Source organism: Dermatophagoides pteronyssinus, unplaced genomic scaffold (assembly GCF_027571235.1).
Source record: "Dermatophagoides pteronyssinus isolate colony J.1.1.1.1 unplaced genomic scaffold, Derpt_VIB-CSIC_2022.12 sq0012, whole genome shotgun sequence".
NCBI classification, from domain to species: Eukaryota; Metazoa; Arthropoda; class Arachnida; order Sarcoptiformes; family Pyroglyphidae; genus Dermatophagoides; species Dermatophagoides pteronyssinus.
The window spans coordinates 23,706-45,177 of NW_027461536.1; the positions used below are offsets into that span (position 1 = coordinate 23,706).

General features: G+C 27.1%; 6 protein-coding genes across 9 annotated transcripts; 3 read left to right on the forward strand and 3 right to left on the reverse strand.

Annotated features, from left to right (window-relative positions):
• Nucleotides 1-22: 22 nt before the first annotated feature.
• Nucleotides 23-3,120, reverse strand: LOC113789458 (signal peptide peptidase-like 2A). Its single transcript, XM_027338996.2, has 7 exons — nucleotides 2,721-3,120; nucleotides 2,365-2,660; nucleotides 2,014-2,306; nucleotides 1,680-1,942; nucleotides 1,052-1,615; nucleotides 643-987; nucleotides 23-566 (listed from the first exon to the last, which is right to left on the reverse strand). Exons 2-7 carry the CDS (start codon nucleotides 2,581-2,583, stop codon nucleotides 301-303), a joined length of 1,950 nt encoding a protein of 649 aa, XP_027194797.1. The 5' UTR covers nucleotides 2,584-2,660; nucleotides 2,721-3,120; the 3' UTR covers nucleotides 23-300.
• A 636-nt stretch (nucleotides 3,121-3,756) lies between these two features.
• Nucleotides 3,757-7,057, forward strand: LOC113789388 (uncharacterized). 2 transcript variants are annotated; one of them, XM_075821655.1, is made up of 4 exons: nucleotides 3,757-4,582; nucleotides 4,702-5,705; nucleotides 5,795-6,194; nucleotides 6,268-7,057. In XM_075821655.1, exons 2-4 carry the CDS (start codon nucleotides 4,713-4,715, stop codon nucleotides 6,870-6,872), a joined length of 1,998 nt encoding a protein of 665 aa, XP_075677770.1. In that variant the 5' UTR covers nucleotides 3,757-4,582; nucleotides 4,702-4,712; the 3' UTR covers nucleotides 6,873-7,057. The 2 variants fall into 2 exon arrangements, with proteins under 2 accessions (XP_075677770.1, XP_027194717.2); XM_027338916.2 differs by having other exon boundaries at nucleotides 3,757-4,535; nucleotides 4,617-5,705.
• A 311-nt stretch (nucleotides 7,058-7,368) lies between these two features.
• LOC113789381 (uncharacterized) lies at nucleotides 7,369-12,054 on the forward strand. Of its 2 annotated transcripts, none has more exons than XM_075821654.1 (4): nucleotides 7,369-7,473; nucleotides 8,417-10,119; nucleotides 10,648-11,268; nucleotides 11,330-12,054. In XM_075821654.1, exons 2-4 carry the CDS (start codon nucleotides 9,015-9,017, stop codon nucleotides 11,914-11,916), a joined length of 2,313 nt encoding a protein of 770 aa, XP_075677769.1. In that variant the 5' UTR covers nucleotides 7,369-7,473; nucleotides 8,417-9,014; the 3' UTR covers nucleotides 11,917-12,054. The 2 variants fall into 2 exon arrangements, with proteins under 2 accessions (XP_075677769.1, XP_075677768.1); XM_075821653.1 differs by lacking the exon at nucleotides 7,369-7,473 and adding an exon at nucleotides 7,518-8,251.
• Nucleotides 12,031-15,154, reverse strand: LOC113789385 (alkylglycerol monooxygenase-like). 2 transcript variants are annotated; one of them, XM_027338914.2, is made up of 5 exons: nucleotides 14,904-15,154; nucleotides 13,975-14,264; nucleotides 13,520-13,903; nucleotides 12,807-13,465; nucleotides 12,031-12,738 (listed from the first exon to the last, which is right to left on the reverse strand). In XM_027338914.2, exons 2-5 carry the CDS (start codon nucleotides 14,206-14,208, stop codon nucleotides 12,285-12,287), a joined length of 1,731 nt encoding a protein of 576 aa, XP_027194715.2. In that variant the 5' UTR covers nucleotides 14,209-14,264; nucleotides 14,904-15,154; the 3' UTR covers nucleotides 12,031-12,284. The 2 variants fall into 2 exon arrangements, with proteins under 2 accessions (XP_027194715.2, XP_027194714.2); XM_027338913.2 differs by having other exon boundaries at nucleotides 13,975-14,220; nucleotides 14,904-15,152.
• A 2,496-nt stretch (nucleotides 15,155-17,650) lies between these two features.
• On the forward strand, nucleotides 17,651-20,331 carry LOC113789392 (retinol dehydrogenase 12-like). Its single transcript, XM_027338921.2, has 2 exons — nucleotides 17,651-18,738; nucleotides 18,816-20,331. Exons 1-2 carry the CDS (start codon nucleotides 17,810-17,812, stop codon nucleotides 18,931-18,933), a joined length of 1,047 nt encoding a protein of 348 aa, XP_027194722.2. The 5' UTR covers nucleotides 17,651-17,809; the 3' UTR covers nucleotides 18,934-20,331.
• On the reverse strand, nucleotides 19,109-21,411 carry LOC113789457 (uncharacterized). The gene is made up of 4 exons (XM_027338995.2): nucleotides 20,989-21,411; nucleotides 20,513-20,915; nucleotides 19,752-20,435; nucleotides 19,109-19,677 (listed from the first exon to the last, which is right to left on the reverse strand). Exons 1-4 carry the CDS (start codon nucleotides 21,203-21,205, stop codon nucleotides 19,281-19,283), a joined length of 1,701 nt encoding a protein of 566 aa, XP_027194796.2. The 5' UTR covers nucleotides 21,206-21,411; the 3' UTR covers nucleotides 19,109-19,280.
• Between the last annotated feature and the right edge of the window lie 61 nt (nucleotides 21,412-21,472).

Sequence of the window (21,472 nt, forward strand, 5' to 3'; positions counted from 1 at the left end):
TTAAAAAAAAAGTTCATCAAAATTTTTTTAAATTATCAATTTTTATTGATTATTTCACATATTACATATTTTGAAAATTGAAAAAAAAATTTACTATCATTATAAAGAGATCCAAAATTAATTCATTTTCAAGATGATTTTTTGTATTGTTTTTTTTTCGTACAACGTTTTTTTTCTTAAATTAGTCCATCGTTATTTTGATTGATTTGAATTTTTTTTTTTTGTTTTTGTAAACTCAGCTGTTAATGTTGTTGTTTTGTTTTCTTTTTCAATAAAAAAAAATTCACCACCAGATGTCAATCATTTTGTTGATTCATTAACATTAACATTACAATCATCATTAGTAGATGATGTTGATGCTGTCGATGATGATGATGATGATGATGGTATCACTTGTTGTTGTTGTTGTTCATCATTCATAATCAATGATAATGATGATTTTTCTGGTCCATTCCATAATGAATGATAATGACGTCGTATTAGTGCGATAATAAATAATGGTAACAATGTAAATGGTACTAGATATAAAAGTGCAGGTTGGGCAGCACCTTCCATAAATATTAAAGCTATATTTTTGTCGGAAAATAAAATGTAATTAATTGATTAATCAGAAGAAAAATAACAATTATTAATTCTCATTACCTGCAAATGTAACAATCAATCCAATAGAATAGGCAATCAAAGATATAGAAAAATACAAAAAATATGGAATGTTTTCAATACGATCAAATGCTGAACAATATGCAATCAATAGGCCTGGTATCATAACATCGCCATAACCAAGCATTGAATCTGAACCACGTGTACAAACATCATAAAAATCCAATGGATCATATTGAAATAATTTTTGTGGCACACGAAATAACATTGGTAATGTTTCAATAGGTTTTCCTTCACAACGATATTCAAGATAATTTGTTATCGAATTTGATGATGATGATGATTGTCCATTTCCACCAGTTGCAACTTCAACCATTATTGATTGACCTTTTGAAAAAACAAACAAATTATAATTATGAATTTATTAACAGGAAATAAACTGGGAATTTACCTTTGGATGTTAACAATGGTGTAATGAAAACGAAAAAAATATCATACAAAAATAGAATCGATAATAAATATGTACAGATACGCAATGAAGGAAGTCGTAATGTTCTTAACATGTTAACACAGAAAAAAAATCCCAAAAAATCTTGTATAATCCATGCACCATCAAATTGATGACGAACAGCAAACCAATATGCTGGTACAATGATACTAATAACGGCAATAATCATGTCGATTAATTTTAAATGTTGTTCTCGCCACCATGAAGAACTTGGTATTGAAAATGTTGCTTTCATTATAGAAGCCGGTAATGGTAACCATCCAATAAATGCTTCTAAACATATAAACATTGATGTCATTGATGTAATCAAAAATAAGGCCAGAATAAAATAGACCAAATATTTGTAGAAAAAATATAATAATAATAATGCTGTAATCATAAATATAACCAATAATATTACTGAATATAATGATATATTTGCAAATGGTTGTTCATTATTATCATTTGATGAACGTTTTAATGATGATAATCTTTTATCTGAATCAGATGATGTTTGTCTATTTTTATCTATAAAATAAATAAAAATAAACAAAGATTAAAAATAGACATCATCATTATCATTTATACTTACTATCAGTAGGTAGAATATTCAATAATGTTGTTTGATAGATTTCATAACGAACTAAACCACTCCAATATGAACCAATAAATATTGTGATTATAGCAATCAAGAATATAATTATCATTGGTATGAATGATTTAAATGATAATGATTGTTGTTTTGATTGTTTTGGCCATCGTATTTGATCGAAAGAAAATATTTCTATTCTCGTATTTTTCTTCATATTAATCACAGACACTGTAATATTATATTTTTCCATCAATTCAATGGTACTAAATCAAAAAAAAAAAAAATTCCATTATAATTATTTTCAATTGAAAATAACAGAATTTAAAAAACTTACTCATTACTAAGATTAAAACGGGCAGTAATATTGACCTGACAAGGTGTTAAAAATAAAATTCCTAATGGAATTGCTTTATTATCATTTGATCGATTCAAGTGAAACGTTAAAAAATTTTCCACCTGTTCATTAATTGAACATTCTTCTCGATAATCAAACGAATAATATTTACGGCCATTAATATCAATGTTTTTATCAAACACTGCTGATGCTAATAATGTGGCTGAAAGTGGATCACAAAGATTATCATTAATATGATGTCTATATGGTCGATATTCATCATTGATGATTGACTGGAAAAAAATGAAATTGAATTCAATCCAAAAACAAAGTGAAAAAAAAACATCTTACCAGATTAGATGATGATGTAAAAAAATTTACTGTACAAAGTGGTTTTGTTAAATGATCCGATGAATCTCTAACATATAACACTTTAAATATTCGATAAAGTGATGGTACAGTATTTTTTCTATCATTATCTTCAATTTTATTTGTGTTTACCATTGAAATTGATATTAATATAATCATCAATAAAAATGATGATGATCGAAATAATATCCCCATCATCATCTGATCGTATGCCGAGAAAAAATTTCAACAGCAAAGAAATTTGAAAATGAACGAATTCAAAAAAAAAAACTAAAGTTCTAAAATTTGTTGTTATTATTTTGTTGTGATTAATTTCAATGTTTCAAAAACAAAATAACCTTTGATCTAATCTTGATGTTAATGATGACGACGATTGATTGATTGATAAATATCAATTTTCAATCGAATAAAAAACAAAACAAACAAAAAAAAATCACCAAATTGGATTGAAATAGGAATCGAACATTTTTGCTGTTGTTGTTTTGAATGACGAAAACATTTCGAGTTGATATTAGTGGGATCGAGTAAAATGAGCCACAAAAAAACAAAACAAAAAACTAATTATTTTCGGTCAATCTTTGTTTCCGAAGCATTGAAGGCACTCGAAAAAAAACAATCAATCAATCATATAGGATTTTTCTTCGAAAAAAATATCTTTTCCGTCAAAAAAAATGGGCGAACAAATTTTTTTTTGTTACTTTTCACATGTAGATGTAATTTGTAAATTGACAAATAACAACGGCATCGACAACAGTTATTGCAACAGGCAAAATTAGTTGACAAATAGTGACAATTTTAGTCAGCCATAAAAAACATATTCAATGATGATGATAATGATGATTATAATAAAAAAACAAAATTGATAACCAAGATTATCAACTATTATTGGTTGTTTAACATAACAAAAAAAAATGATTCAATCGGTATTGAAATGGGTTGGATTAGATTTGGTTTGGTTGTTATTGAAATCGTTTGGCATCGATATCTCTATAGAGAAAAATAGTAATAATAATTATCAGTAATCAGCTCAATATAATAGGAATTTTTTGTTTTAATTCTTTCGTGCTCAAATCAAATTGATGACGATGATGATGATGATGATGGGATGTCACAATAATCACGATTTAAAGATGAAAAAAATAAGGCAACAACAAACAAACAACAAGAGGAAAAAAAATTGGGCCAAAATGTATGTTGTTCGGCTGTTCAAACGTACACAAAACCAAGACACACGCAAACATTCGAATATTTCTGTAAAGTTTTTTTTTCGTTCAAAAAAAAAAAAAATTCGGGAAATTTTTCTTTTTGAAATTTTATTTTCTTTTTCGAATAATCTCTATCAATTTAACCCCTAACACCCTCTATAAGATTATGTTTTTTAACAAAAACAAAAACATCTATTGAAATGGAACACAAAAAAAACCCAAATTAATATTTATCACAAGTTTAGTGCATGCTTGTGTTTGTGCCGAAACCAACTTTTTTTTGAAGTGGAAAAAAATTCAATTCATTTTCATCATCAAAATAAAAAGTACAGTTTTTTTTTCCTTTTTCTCCTATTTGATTTGAATGTTTTTCGTTTTATCATTTTGATAATTTGCCAGATTTTTTTTCCTTCTCATTTCATCAAATAAGAAAAAGAGGCAACGAAAAAAAAATCAATGATAAACTGAAGCCAAAAATATTTTTTTTTCTTAAAAAATAAAAATAAAACCAATGAGAAAAAGAGAGAAACCAAATTGTTTCAAATTATCATTTTTTTTTATTCATCAGTCATATTGTCTGTGTGAGAGAGAAGGAGATGAATTGAATTGAAGATTTATGAAAATACCTGAAATATGAACTAAGACGAAAAAAAACCGAAAGAAATTTTTTGTTTGTTTGTTTGATGGAATTCATTTCATTTCTTTTTTTGGATCTTTGTTCTCTTTTTTTTTCAAATTGACAACATACCACCATAAGTGGTCGAACAACTAAATCTCTGTGTGTGTATATGCTACATAAGAGAAAAGTTGGAACTTGTTTGTTTGCTTCAAATTTTCTATTTTTTCGATTCGATTCGAATTGATTCGAAACAAATTAACTGTACTATAAATGATAGAAAAACCGACGACGACGACGAAAAAGAAGAAAAACATTGACCCAATAAAAAAGTAGGATATTTTCATCTGATCATCATCTTCATTTTCATCTTCAATTCGTATGTTTTGAAATAATTTTTTTTTTTTTTGAAGTTCAAAATCAATTTGAAAAATTTTTCCATCAATCAATTCTTTGTTATCATCATCATTATTAATGTGAAACACTACACACACACAGTGACAATAATTATGGCAACAATCAAAAATATTGATTGTATAATTGAAATATTGAAAAATTTATCAATTAATGATCGTGAACAATGTCGTCAAATTTCGACAATATGGAATTGGTCAGCAAATTGTTTAGCATTGATACAATCCGAATTGAATATCCAGGGTTATGATCGTCATTATCAATGTCGAAAACATTTACATTTACAACAACGACAATATCGACCACAAAATACTATTTTCGGTGAAGATGTTGATGATAATGATTTTCAAATATCAAACAATAATTTAAATACAATAAAATGGCCATATCCATTTATACGTTATCAATGTTATTGTTTAATGTTGAAACGTTTTCCAAATCTTCGTACCATCCGATTTGAATCAATAAATCATTGGAATGATCATATGATTGAAGAATTAATCATTAATTGTCCACGATTACAATCAATTTCATTTATTCAATGTCATGGTGTTGGTCGTAGTCGTATGGATGAATCAAATCATATAAACCTTACATATAATGGTTGGCAACGAATGATCACTATATTTGGTCAACAAATTCATACATTGATTCTCAAAGATTGTCAAATTGATGAACGTCAATTGGCTATTATTATTAATGGATTTCGACAATTAATACGATTAGATATAACAGATAATCGTTTGGAACAAGCAACAGCATTACGTGATTTATCATCAACAATTCGATCATTATCATTAGGAAATTATTTATCATCCGAAACAACAATTATCAATGACAATCATAATCATAATGATGTTCAATATATACCAATATTATCAATTGTTTCGGGTCCTGGCTGTCAATCAATAACAGAATTATTTGTACAAGGTTATATTGATAATCAATTTCCATTAATTGAACGTATGAAACAATTACAACGATTAACAATACATTTTTGGCGTACATTATTTGATGAACATGATTCAATACAATGTTTATCATCGATTCGTCATTTAAGCCAATTACGTTGTTTAGAAATTTATCATGTAAGTACATTTTTAGTTCTAAACAATTTTTTTTATTTGGACTTTGAATTTGATTAAACAAAAATTATCTTCTTCTTTTTTCTACCCAGCATAATACACATGATACATCATTATCAATGAATAAAGAAGTGTTACAAATATTACGTGGTTGTCCAAATTTGGAACGTTTTGTATTTGATTCGAAAAATGGTTTCGAATGTCCATTCAATGATCGAACATTCGAACATATGCGCGAGTATTGTCCAAAAATGACATGTTTAGCTATAAATCCGGGTGATTTTTCAACAACAAATAATGCTTTACAAATATTATCAACATTTCCACAATTACAACGATTACAATTAATTGATTTTCCATCAATAAATCAATTGGGAATTTTAGCCCTATTAAATCAATCAAAAACAATAACCGATTTAATTGTACGTGATTGTTGTCATATTGAACAACCGGAAAAATTTATTCAATCAATAATCGATATTCATCGAAAAGGTATGATGATTTTTACATTTTTCTTTTGGTAATAAAATTTCATAAATTAAATTTATTGAAAATTAATAAATAGATCCATTACGTCGTTTAAACATACAAATATCACAATCATCAACATCATATCGTTTTATATCATCGAAACCTGTGATTCATTCAATCAATTTACCTGAAAATAATCCAAATTTAACCATAACCATATCACAACCATTATCATCATCATTTTCATCATCATCATCATCATCATCATCATCAATATTACGACAATCAAAATATTTTCAATATGCATATCGATTATTTGATCATTCAAATTATCAATTTATTCAAACAATATTAACAATACCGGATATTATATTAAATGGAATGAAAATTCTATCCACATTAACTATAATATCATTAGTTTTTATACTTTATTTTTTACAATCATTATATTCATCTTGTATGGAACGATCATTTTCATTTGGAACAACAATCATTCCATCATCATCATCATCTCAACAACAACAACAACAGCAACGCGAGCAAAATCATCGATCATCCTCATCAATATTCAAAACCGAATCATCGATAAATTTCATGTACATCATATCATTCATTGCATCAATATCATTTTTATATTTAATAACAAAATTATGTTTTTTAATCATAACACAATCATATTCATTTCTGTTGAATTTATAACAAGATGAATTTATCAGCAATCAAAAATTCCATTATTATATTTTGCGAAAAAAAAATTCAAGGATCGTACATCCTTACAAATAAAATTTTTAATTCTGTGATAAGAAAAACAAATGAGAAATATCAAATGATGATCAACGAAAAAAAAATCTTTGGAATTTTGTAAGAAAAAATTAATTTAATAAATCAGATTTCTTTACGAAAGTTTGTGTTTGAGAAAAAGCAAAAAAAAATCTCTTTCACTTTCACTCTTTCACATTACGTAAAAAAACAACAAAGATTAACTTGTTTCGATAAGAAAAATTGAATGAAAATGAATATTAATTAGAAAAAAAAACAGCAAAACATCAACTTGATTTATCTTCATATAAATCCTACATTTAATGAATGCTACTTTCGTTCGTTCGCTTGCACTCTTTCCAATATCACTTTTGTTTTTCGACTCAATTTTTTTCCTTTTTCTTGGAATTCATAAAATTTTTCTTTTTTATCTCATTGAAACTAAAATGATATGAAGATGTGTTTGTGTTTGAACACGTATTTAGTTTTGATTTCATTTGAAAATTTGAACAACAACAAACAAATAAACAAACCGATTAAAGTTTGTGACGTCCGAATTGTTGATTTGATTTTTTTTTTGTTTTTATAAAAATTATAATTTGTTGATTAAAATGAGTGCAGATTTTTTTGTTGTTGTTATTGAATAACTTTTATGTATTTTTTTCCATTTGCACCAATAATCTTTAAATATCTTCAAAAATGGTTAAAAATAATCATTTGATCGATAATAACGACAAAATGATGAAGTGATGTTGTTGTTGATGATGGTGATCGTGTGTTGAAAATCTGTGAAACAAGATTGATTTTAATTTCTTTTGGATTAAAGAATTTGATTTTTTGATTTTCAACCTCAAAAAAACCCCAATTTAATTACCATAACCATCATTATCCTTATCGAACAAATCTACGAATAAAATTCGAACGAATATCATCATTGGCTAATGTTACATATGAATCGAATCGGTTGAAATAGTGACCAATAAAAAAAAATCGAACAATAAACAAACATCCTTTTTGTTTTCTTTGTTCGATTTGTTCGATCATCATAAAACAATCTAATGACATTGTTGTTGATTGTCAAGGACATCAATCGATCCATGTATTTGATTGATCAGTTTGATTGATTGGTTGAATGATAAAGTGAGAGAGAGAGAAAGGATTTGATGTGTTTGAAAAAAATTGTGAATTTTATCATTTCCTTCTACCCTTTCTCTTTTTTTGGCATTGGCAACAATTTTTTTTTTTTGTTGAAAAAGTCGTGATCTTCTATTGTCTATATTTTTTTTTCTTCAAAAGTTAATGATGATCATTAAATGGTGGTAAGGGTGGTGGTGGTTTTTGTTTTATCATTTTGTTTTTCTCTCTCTCTCTCTATATATCCATTTTTTCTCTCTCCTTGTTATTTCTCTTTACCAAATACACAAATGACATTTTGATGATTTTTTTTCCAAAAAATTAATCAAGCGTTTTTTCAATTTTTTCAGATTTGGTTTTTCCCCAATCAATATCCAACAAACAAACAAACAACAACAACAAAATCGCAAGCATTTCTGATTTTAAAAAATTTTAAAATTTTCGTTGTTTTTTTCACAGAAAAAAATTGTTGGTTCCTGTTTGTTTATCTGTTTTTTCGTCATTAATATCTTTTATCTTATTCAATATTATTTAACCAAAAATAACGTAAACAACAACAACAACGACGAAAACAAAGACAAAGACAACGACACCAAAAACATTCATTTTTTTTTGTAAATTCAAATATTGTCATTGAATAATAGTTTTTTAGTGATAATCGACAAGGACATCATCATCATGCTTCATCGATTTCATTCATTATTATTATTGTTGTTGTTATTATCATGAAAATACCACAACAAAATACCTGGAAAAAAGACAACGACAACATTTTTTACATCAAAATTTTTTCTCTTTGTTAAATTGATTAACACAATTTTTGTTATTCAATTTTGATTTGGTTTTGTTTTGTTTTTTTTTGCCAATCAAACTCATTGAATAAACAACAACGATCGGTGATACCAGCAAATTTTCGAAAAAGAAATTTTAACCGAAATATCCGTAAATATGGATTCGAATTGCCGTTTCCGAAAATTGTCCCGTTCAAATATTTCGGATTCAAATAATAATATTTGTTATTGTGATTATAATCGATATTTTTCCAAACAAAAAAACACAATGTTTATAATATTGAATCAAGATTGTCTTCGATCAGTATTTGAACATTTATCAATGATGGAAAGATTAAAATGTCGTCTAGTTTGTCAACAATGGAAATCGGTTATAGATCAAATGGCTATTGTAGAAAAATCATTAGAAATTTATGCTGTTCATTCATATCTAGCTAATGATGCTCGACAACAATCCGGAATGATTGATGATCATCATCAACAACAAATTGATAATGAACAAAATAATCAATCATTTAATTATCGATTTAATTATAAACCATGGTTTATTGAACAAATTATAAATCAATGGAAACAATTTAATGAAAGTTTAATATCAGTCGAACCGATTGACAATATTTTCAACTCATCCAATGATAGTGACAATATTGATTCGGATGATGATGATGATGATAATAATGATTATATTCAATTTAATGATAATTCAAAATCATCATTATCATCCATATGGCCGTATTCATCATCATTCACATCATCAACAAAATTATCATCATCATCATCATTACCAAATCTTAATGATATACTTTCATCACATTATTATTGGAATTATGCATTCTGTTCAACATCATCATTATTTTCAACATATGTAATGAATAAATCTTCGCTGGTTTCACATAAATTTTCACATACATTTTGTCGTTGTCGTTGTCAAAATCGTTTTAAATATTCAATGATTCTTGATCGACAACAACAACAATCATCATATAATTATCTAATTAAAATGAATCAATTATTGGAAAAATTTCCAAATATTCATCATTTACATATGAATAATGTTATTGAACTAAATGATACAATATTGGCATTGATTGCAAAACATTGTCATCAATTACGACATTTAAGTTTTGTAAATTGTCAACAATCATCACAATCGACAATCACAAATGATTTTAACTTGTTACAACAACAAAAGAATTCAATAATAGAGAACAATTTCATTGAAAATGAACCATTTTTATTATTTAACAACAATTGTCTCATAGGTAAGATATTTGTTTCTAAATTGAATTTCAAACAAAAATGGAGAATGGAGATTGATATTTGATTGACACACTCACGTGCATGCATGTCGTAATAATAATATGCATGCATGCATGCATGTTATATAAGACTTATATCAATTTACAATTGAACATAAATTATTTCATGCAAAGAAAAAAGTCACCACTTTTCAATTTATATTGGTATTCAATTTTTATTGTGGTATTACAATTTAAAAAACAAAAAAACAAATCTAAATCATACACCGGCAAATATCTCTCTTGTTTTTTGTTTTCGTTTTGGGTTGTTAATTTATGATGTGTGGATCGGTTCGTTTACTGTTCGATAAAATGAATGTGGTAATCGAAATTAAAAATCTTAACCGAATGAATGAATGAATGAAAAATTTTTGCTGTGTGAACAAAAAGGCACACATTTTCAATAATGGATTGAATTTTTCTTTTCTTTTTTTCTTTTATTGACAAATGTAATTATTTTCAAATGTTTTTTTATCAATCATTATTATGTAGATGATTATGGCTGGAAATTATTGAACCGAACATATCCATTATTACAATCATTAACATTACGACAATGTCATTTGAATGAACAACAATTGACCACTGTGATACGTTATTGTTCATCGATTAATTATTTGGATATATCGGATAATCAACGTGTGGGAAAATCGGTTCGATATTTAGGTGAAAATATTGAATGTTTAATTTGTGGTAATCTTGCTGAAGATGAATCAATTGAACAAATATTAGCAAATATTGCATTTGGTAATGGAAAAAATGTTCATTATCTATCTATTTTTGGTCCATTAAATGATTCGTTGAAAATTTTTAAAGAATTCGATAAACTTAACAAATTGGAACTACATTTTCATTCGGATAATGATGATCAAACAACATGGTTATCGGATATTGGCCTATTATCATTGAATAGTCTTGTATTAGAACAGATTCGTAGCTATGAAAGTCCATCAACCATAAATCATCAACAATTTGAACAAATGTTAAGACGATCAAAAAATTTACAACGATTACAGATAATTGGTGATTTTGATTGGAATCTACGGTTAAATGATTTTTCATTACAATCATTAAGTGAACAATGTCCAATTCTTAAAGAGCTTACATTAATCGGTAAGTTTCTTAATTTATAATTTTTTTTGAAATAAAAATTATTAATAAAATTTTCATTTAGGAAATGCATCAATCACCGATTATGGATTATTAAATCTTCGTCACATTCCATTAACACAACTTAGCTTATCATCATTCAATATGTTAACCGATTATTCTATAACAACATTGATAGAACAGATACCAACATTAACAACAATTATATTGGTCGATATGCCACATATAACTAATCGTGTTATTGATAAAACAATTGATATTTGTAATGAACAACCTGATCGATTTATTGACTTAACATTTAGTGATGAACGAATGCATCGTCGTATTGAAAAACAACAATCTTGTCCCAATGTTGATGATAATAATATGGGTCCATATCCATTAAATTTAAATGTTCATTTTGATAGTCATATATGTGGTAAACATGTTATCGATTCCGAACCAAGTGATTTACAAATGTTACTTGTCATATTAATATCGGCATTAATATTATCAATGACATTGTTAACAACAATTGTTGTTATTCTTGTACCATTATCAATGTTATTAATAATGGCTAATGAATATATTGGTCAAAATTGGCTATCATTTTTAAATCTAGATATTCTTTATCGTTTTCTTTTAGAATATCAACATCATATTAGTGACTGAAATGTTGGAAACAAAAATATTTTTTTTTCTCAATTCAGAATGATTTATTGTGATATTATATTCACTCAATTCTGATTGAATTTGTGATAAACAAACGAAACTATTTTTTTAAAATTAAATGATACAAAAAAATATAAATTTTAATTATTTCTTGTTTGAAAAAGCTCATATTAAAATGATGAGGTTATAATAATAAGAATAAGAATGATTATATAATTTAATATTTAAAAAAAGAGATGAAGATGAAAGAAAAAGATTTGCATTTTAAAATCAATATGGATGGATTCGAAGATGCACAAATGATTGTTGTTGTTGTTATCATGTTATATTTAAATGGATGTATTGATGTCATTGATTGATTTATATATTCAAAGTTCAATATTGTTTGATGTCTTGAAAATGCTATTACATTCTTCGAAACGTAATGCAAATATGAAAAACATAAATGTCAATGACATTACCATTGTAACAGCATATAATGCAATAGCCCATGGTCGTCGTTGATTAATAACATTAATATTGTTACTATAGGCAAATGCACTGATACATTTATCTTCTTTAAGTAATGTTGATTTATTATCGCTAACCAATAATAATTCAGCTTTCAATGCTGTTGGATTACGGCGAACATTGCGAAACCAAAAGAATAACCACACTGCAATCGATATGATATGAATTAAACGAATTAAACCAAGCATATAATCAATAAAAACATGTAAATGTAATGGTGGTGATAATTGTTCAATCCATGGTTGCATTACATATGAATCGAATGGGAAAAACAATAAACAACGTGTTGATTCGACTAATGGACCAATTGATCTGTGATAATCAAATAAAATGAAATTTTTAAAATCCGGATTTAAAATGTATTTAAAATACAAACTTACCGTCGATCAAATATAGTTCCAAATGATGTTAATGCAAACAAAACGTAGAACATGATGATCATTGCATTCAATGGTGAATTACGAACCAATGGATGATCAGTAATAACATAGAAACCCATAGCAATAATAAAACTATGTAACATAACATAGAATGATTCCCAGAATGATATTTCACAATCGTATCGTTCAATTGGTGCATAAATATCGACAGGTGGTATGTCGGATAATAAACCCGTTCGTGGTTTTCCTGGTGCCCAACCAGGTCCATAAAATAATGCTCGCATTTTATCACCAAATGTATTCATTGATTTAAATTTTTTCCATACCGAATCATAATAATAATAAAAATGTAATGTAATCGTATCGAATGTTTCATATGGTTTTTCAGTTGTACCAAAAACAATTTTCTCTTCTTCCGGTTGATAAGTGCCAAAAATTCGATCAAATACCATCAATAATGCGCCATAATTTTTATCAATACACCATGGATTTTTACCATGATGAACACGATGTTGTCTTGGTGTATTGATTATATATTCGATTGGTCCTAAATGTGATACAACTTCAGTATGTAACCAAACTTGATAGATTAATGAAAATTGCATATGAACCAAAAGAATTGGCGGCGGTACAAACAATGCTAATGGTGTTGGGAAAAACTATGAAAAGAAAAATGTAAGAAAATTGATTTTAAAAAACTTCATTCAACTTACTTCATAGATAACCAAATCGACAACAGTATCACGTAATGTAACTGAAATATCAACTTCAACAGCATTATGATGAAATTGATGACTTGCCCAAAAGATATTTATTTCATGTAATGAACGATGTACCCAATAATAAACAAATTCCACTGATAATAATGATATAAACCATGTTGATACACAATTTTTCGGTAGATCAACAATACGATAATTATCGTAAAGAAAATAGAATAATTTCAATACAACACCAAGCAATGCAACACGAACGGCAACAAATACGAGACCAGCTCCAATATTAACGATAACATCACTTAAACGAGAAAAACGTTTACGTTGCATTAAACGAATCATTTGTTCAATGATGACCAATACACCAAAAATTGGAAATATCTATTAGACATAGAATAAATTTTTGAATTTTTAACCATCAATTTTAATTCGGTTCAAAAGAAATTACATACCTGTACTTCATAATTGGGTACTTCATCAACGCTCATAAATATTGATGAATTTGGTTTAACATAATAAAACATCCATCCAAGTTGTTCGATAAGACCTTGTCCCATAAGTGATGTACAATGATGAAATGCATCAACATTATCATTGGCGGTGATGGTGGTCATATTATTATGAACCGGAATTGGACCGGTGCTAAAATTATCCGATGATGATGGTATTGGTGGTGGTACAACCATGATTGATTCTTTCTAATATGACGATGAAAACGATGAAAAGATGGATTAAAAACGTGCTGATCAATGAAACAAAATTGCAGAAAATTTTTAAATGAAAAACAAAAAAAGGTAAATTTGAAATTTTTCAAACGTTCACATATTTAATTTTAGATCAAAAACTAAAAATGGGTTATATAATGAAATGATAAAGTTGATGTTAAACTGAAAATTATTGAAAACAAACAATATGCAACACGTATTGAAACGATTTAAGCACAAATATCGAATGTGAATGCAAAAATTTTTGTAATTTATATAACCTAGTAAAATTGAATGAAAAAAAACAAGTTCGCACGAGAAAAAAAATAATATTCAAGATCAAGATTGATGATAAATCACAAATAAAATAAAAAATATCTTCAACAAAAAAAAACGTTCACATTGGCATTAGCATCTCTCTCTCTCTCTCTCAATATCAAAAATATTTATTTATTAATTAATCTGTCTAGTATGCTTTGCAAACATGTAAACTAAATATTTTGGAACAAAAATGGAACACTACACTTTCATCAACATGATGATGATTTTGAAAACATGGACTAGCATCTATAGAATGATATGTTATCAAAATGTTCCAAATTTCCAATTTTAAAGACAAGAAACGTTTTTTGATGGAAAAAGAAAAACACGAAATGATATTGTTGATGGAAACTTACCCTGGAAATTCAGAAATCAAAATAGATTGAAATACGGTAAAATACCGAAATATCAAGCTTAAAAAACCCAAAGCAACCTGAATTTGTGGATATTGAAGATTGATTTGAAAAAGAAATATTTTTTTTTGGTGAAAAATGAAAATTCAATGTTGATCGAACAATGTCAAAATATAAAATGATGATTCGTTTGGTCAATGTTGATCGGTTTTTATTTGATTCACCATCAAATTATCGAAGGCGATCGATCGATAGCAAAAAACAACAACAGTAGCAGCAGCAGCAAAAAAAATTCTTCAGTTTTTGTCCTGTTGTCAAACAGATTGATCTTTGAACATTTTTTTAAAAACTAATCGAAATTAAATAAACATACCACACACACCCACTCAAAACACTTAAGTTTTAAAGTTATAATTAGCCTGCCTATTCTATTATCACACACACACACACACATGAAACATTACGCATTTGAAGACACGTATTGTTGTTTGCTGGTTTTATCAGCAAACAACAACAATTTTGTTTCAAGTTTGGTTTGTTGACGATAATCGTTTTTTATTGGTCAAGTTTATTGATAAACTATGTAGTAGTTAGTGTACGTGTCATAGGTCAAATCAAATGAATTTCAATTTATTTTTATCATTAAACAACCAACAATCGATTTGGTTTAAATTTAGAAATTTAAAAAAAATCTACTTATTATTTACATAAACCAGATTTACAAACAGAAAAAATTTGTTTAATTTACTTGATAATCCATCCATCAGTCCAAATCTTTTGAATTTTTAAAGAAATTTTTTCAAAAAAAAAAAATTTCATTTCAAATTAATTGTTTAATGATGAATCATAATAAAATTGGATTCAATTTAAAGCCATTTTCAATTCCAAAAACGATTCGATTGCCTAATCAATGCTTTATCGGATCATAGAAAAAGATGATAATTTTTTTTCAAAAACGTAATATAAACTTGTTTCTCTAATGAGTCAATCAGTGATGATGATGATCAAATGATCCACATCAATATTTTGGATCGTTAAAAAAAATCCAAGGTCCCTAAAACTAATCTCAAAGATTATTACAAAAGTTCAAGTACAAATTAAGCCTAAAGGCAATATGATCATCAAATTAAATCAAATCGGTAAATGATGATGATGATGATGGTCAGATGGTGAAAAATGATTTGTTCAAACAACAAACTAAAACATTGCAATCAGATTGGCCATCTCAGGATGAGATAATGATGATGATCATCATCATCATCAATGGATCGATAAATGTAGAAAAAAAGGGCCAAACATTAATTAACAAACATGAATAAATCATCATCATAATCAACGATTATCGATAGTAAATTTATCCATTATATCGATCTAATCAATTTTGAAAATTTGTGATAATTTTACTCGGGTTATTATTGATAGTTTTTTACAACGACCTTGAAAGGGTTATTTTTTCTGGGATAAAAATATACTGTTGTTTTTTGTTTTGTTTGTTACAGAATTCTTTATAGCAATAAAATTTTTGTTTTTGTACATTTTTTTTTGTTTTGTTTGGTTTTTCCCAAATGTCGTTTGTTGTTGTTTTACTTTTTTTTTGTTTTCAGAAAAAAATATACCTGAATTTAGAATAATTCCTATATAGGGTCGGATTTTTTTTCGAAAAGATTTCTATTTTGGTCCTGAACAACGATGATATTGAAAAACAAGATCAAAGTCACGTTGTCAAAATATTTTTTTTACAAAATTAATGTTGTTGTTGTTGTTGTTGTGATTTTTAAATTTTTTGCGTACTTCTTAGGTGCATTCTATGATTCGTTATATGCTATGTTCTAAAGATATTGGACTTAAATGGAATTTTTTTTCCAGTTAATTAAAGAGAAGAAAAAAATTAATGTCAAAAAAATGTGGTGTTAAGGATTGTAGTGAATGTGTTGAGGTAGAAAATAATTTCAAATAAAAAATGAAAATTATCGGCGTCGGCTGATGGCAGCACGTGTTCCAGAAAAATCATATTTTTTCAATTTTTTAAAATTATTATTTTTTTTTTTTTTTGAAAACGAAGTATAATTTTGCAAAAATATCATTTTTATAATTACAATTTTTTTGTTGCAAAAAAATTTTTGCTGGTGTACATGCATCGTTAATTTTGATTCGATTGAATGAATTGTCGAAAATGGTTGAAATCCAAAATCAAAAAAAAAAAAAAGAAATTCAAGGATAATGTTTTGGCAACCAAACATAAATGACATTTAATTATTGAATAACAATAAACACACAGAAAAAACAACAGGTAAACCAGGATTGAATCAAAAACTGAGAAAAATTGAAAATTTTAAATTCTTCAAAAATCGATAGTATCGTCCATCTACAACTATCGATTGTTTTCAAATTCGAACGTTTCCTTATTGGAAACAAAAAAAAATCAGATTCGATTTTTGATTTGATCAATCAATCAATCATTCTTCTTACTGGATTTCAAAATTTGCTTTTGCTTTTACTTTTGTTTTTCTTTACACAACAAAATTGAAAGTAAATATCCAAGAAAAAATTCACATTTTTACATTTGTCATTTTTCAGTTGTGATTTCTATATTTTGTTTCATCAACTTCTTAACCGTTTTGAAACAAACACACAATAAAATCCTGGTCAAATAAACACGAAAAAGGAAAGAAAAAGAAATTGAATTCGACAATGAAATTTTCACACTTTACTGAACAAATAATAATGATATTATTGCTGTTTTTTCTCAAGTGGAAAAGAAATTTCTGAATACAAAAAAAAACACCTAAATATTTGGTGTTACGTAGGAAAATGAATGGCTATAGTTTTTTTTTCATTGTCATTTTGAATTTTATTTTGAATCGACTTTGAACTATTGTTACGGTTGTTAGTGTTGGGTTTTATTCATCATGACAAACCAAACCAATAAAAATGGTTTTTTCCATCGATTCTATCTCATGTTATTGTTTCAATTTCAATCATTACTTGAAACACAGGCGAATTTCCTAAACAATATTGGTGTTTATCGAAGAAAACGAGCAAAATTACCCGATGATAATGAAGAACGATTAACCGGACAAACAGTAGTAATAACTGGTGCAAATTCTGGTATCGGCCAACATACAGCACGGATATTTGCCCAATTAAATGCAAATGTTTTTATGCTTTGTCGTGATCTAAATAAAGCTCGTATTGTTTGTGATGAAATTCGAAATGAAATTAATCAATTAAACAATAATGTTACGAAAAATCAAATAGAATTAATACAATTAGATCTATCATCATTAGATTCGGTACGAAAATGTGCAAAAGAATTGAATGAAAAAATTGATAAAATCGATTATCTAATCAATAATGCTGGTATTATGATGTGTCCAGAATCAAAAACAATCGATGGATTTGAATCACAATTTGCTACAAATCATCTTGGTCATTTTTTACTTACTAATCTTTTGATGGATAAAATTCAACGATCATCATCAGCAAGAATTATTAATCTAGCATCAGTAGCACATATGCCCGGTACGATTCATTTTGATAATATTAATCTTGATAATGGTGCTTATACACCATTAAAAGCATATGCACAAAGTAAATTGGCAAATGTTTTGTTTACATTGGAATTGGCAAAAAAACTTCATGGTACAAATATTCGTGTATATGCTGTACATCCGGGTCTTGTTAACACTGAACTTGGTCGTCATCTTAATGGTTTAACATTATGTTTATTAAATTTTTTTCGTCGAATGATATTGATTAGTCCAGAATTAGGTGCACAAACAACACTTTATTGTTCATTCGATTCGAATATTATGAATGATTCGGGTGGTTATTTTGCGTAAGTTTTGGATTTTTTTTTATTTTCTGGAAAACATTTCTTTTAAATTTGATTTTTATTTGTTTTGTAACAAATAGAAATTGTCGTCGAATCAAAAATATGGTAAAAAATGCAACCAACATTGATGATGCTGAACAACTTTGGGAATTAAGTTGTAAAATGTGTGGAATTGATAATAATTTTAAATCAATTTAGCAATCAAAATAACATTTTTTTCCGTTTTATTATTATTATTATTTTGGTTATAATTTATTTTTCAATTAATTTTATCTAAAAAAGAAAAGAAAGAAAGAAAAGTTTATCAATTCTAATTGTGATCAATTATTTTCAAACAAACACATCTTAATTATTAATTTTAAAATAATGAAAATGAAAACAAGAAATCGTTATATTGTGTAATAATGACAAGCCGATCGATTTTTGTCAACAAAAAGAAAGAAAGAAAAAAAGAAAAAGTTTTAAAAAATCACATTAATGATGTGAGGTAAAACGACTTTTATCGACCCTGTCATTTTGATAAGCATCTCTCTCTCTCTTTCGGTTCATTTTTTATATTTCATTAGATTATCATATAATTCATCACAATCAGATTGTTTACAACGAATTAAAAATGTAACAGTTTGTTTATCATTATCGTCAGAATTATCATCGTTGCTGTTATTTTTCTTAATTTTATTGGCATCCAATGGTGGATTCGGTATACAGGTAAGTAGAACACCTTTTCCTTTATCTGCTTTCGTTATCGGCAAAGATTCGATCAATGCTATATTCAATAAAATTGTTCCCATATTTGTATCGGCACGAATCAATAATTGTGATTTACCACCATCACCACTACTATCTTTTGTATCATCTTGATTAAGTTTCGGTGTTTTTATATAAAGAAAACCTAATCCTTTTTCAACAAAATTTTCATCTTTTTTATAATACAATTTACACCTATTTTAAGCAATAAAATATCCAAAATTAAACATCATTTGTCATTGTGTCATCAAATAAAAATTTATATTTATTTTTTTGTATAAACAGCATCATCTTCATTATGTTCAACTGATTGAACTTTTGGTGGCTGTTCATGTTCACCGTCGCCACCATCATCATTATCACCATCACCAGTAGCCGTAGCCGTTTCGGTATTTGAATCTTCAATTTTTTTCATAATATTACTACCACCACTGCTACTGCCGAATAATGAAATCGGATTTGTAGCTGGAAATGTTGTTGTTGGAAATAAAGATTTTTTTGGCTCCTGTTGTTGATCATTATCCTTATTATTATTATTACCACCAAAAATATTACCACCGAATGTTATTTTGGAATCAAGTTTGAATGAAAATCCTTTATTAATATTACCATCATCAGCACTTGATAAAGGTTTTTTATTATTAGCATCAATATTAGTTGAAGTTGAAGAAGAAGAATCTACCGCATCATTTTTAACGCCAAACGAAAATAGCTTACCATTTTCCATCGATTTTTTTGTTAATGATGTTGATGATGGCATTGTAAATGATGATTTTATGGTTGACTGAGAATCCATTTTTTTCTGATTATCATCGCTACTTTTTTCTACAACGTCATCATCATTAACAACATTATTCTTGATAAATTTTAAAGAATCTGTTGGTGTTATTTCATGAAGTTTTTTACATTTTGCAATATATTCTTCACAAACTAATGTTAGATCATAAATTGATCTATTTAACAAATCAAACATAAAAAATTAAATTAGATAAAAGAAAAAATCAAAAAACAAAACAGAAAAATTACTCACTTTGGATTCGATGTATATTGACAAATATGTTCAACAAAACTTTTATTCAATTTATTTAGATTAGCCAAAAAAACGGCCGATTCTTTATCATCATTAGTTTTATTTTCATTAATCATTTTTGTTGTTGATGATTCGATCGATGAAGAAGAAGATGGAATGTCAATTTTATTGGAATCTGGAATATTTCCATTTTGTTTTGGATTAACAATACCCGTAGATAATTTTGATCCAAATGTAAATGATGAATTATTTGAATCACTTGAAGTCGAAGTTGTTGCTGTCGCTGTTGATGAAGCAGCAGTTGTTATTGTTGATGTTGTTGTACCAAAATTGAATGCAAAATTTGATGATGATTTGGAATCATTACCAACACCATCATTACCACTACTAAATGATGAGAAACCTTAACAAAAAACAACAACAAAATTTTCGTATATAATTTTGGTCCGATATTTTTTTCTGATTGAAAATTTTACCTTTAAATCCACTAAATACATTCGATGATGATGTTGAATCTTGTAAATTTCGTCGTTTAGCTTTGATTAATATACGATTTTTTAATACTTCAGGTGTTGCTGTAAGTTTTTTCTGTTCATCATCATTATCATTACCATTATCAACATCTTTAGCATCATCATCATCATCATTATAATTATCTTTAGTTAATTGATATTCCGATGTTCTTTTTGCCATTGTTGTTGTTTGTCGTCGATAATTTTTTTTTCTTTCGATTATTTGTTACCCGAATTTGCGTAACCGAATTGAACAAAAAAGAAAATAGAAGAGAAAATAGAAAAACGTTTCACGTCTCGGTCGAATTAGACACACAATTTTTCCAACAATAATAAAATAATGCCGGCCTACACACGCCGTATATATGGCAGCACATCCAATGAATTCTACACACGCAAACACACAACATTATTCATATATAGAAATTACGATTTGATTGCCATCTAG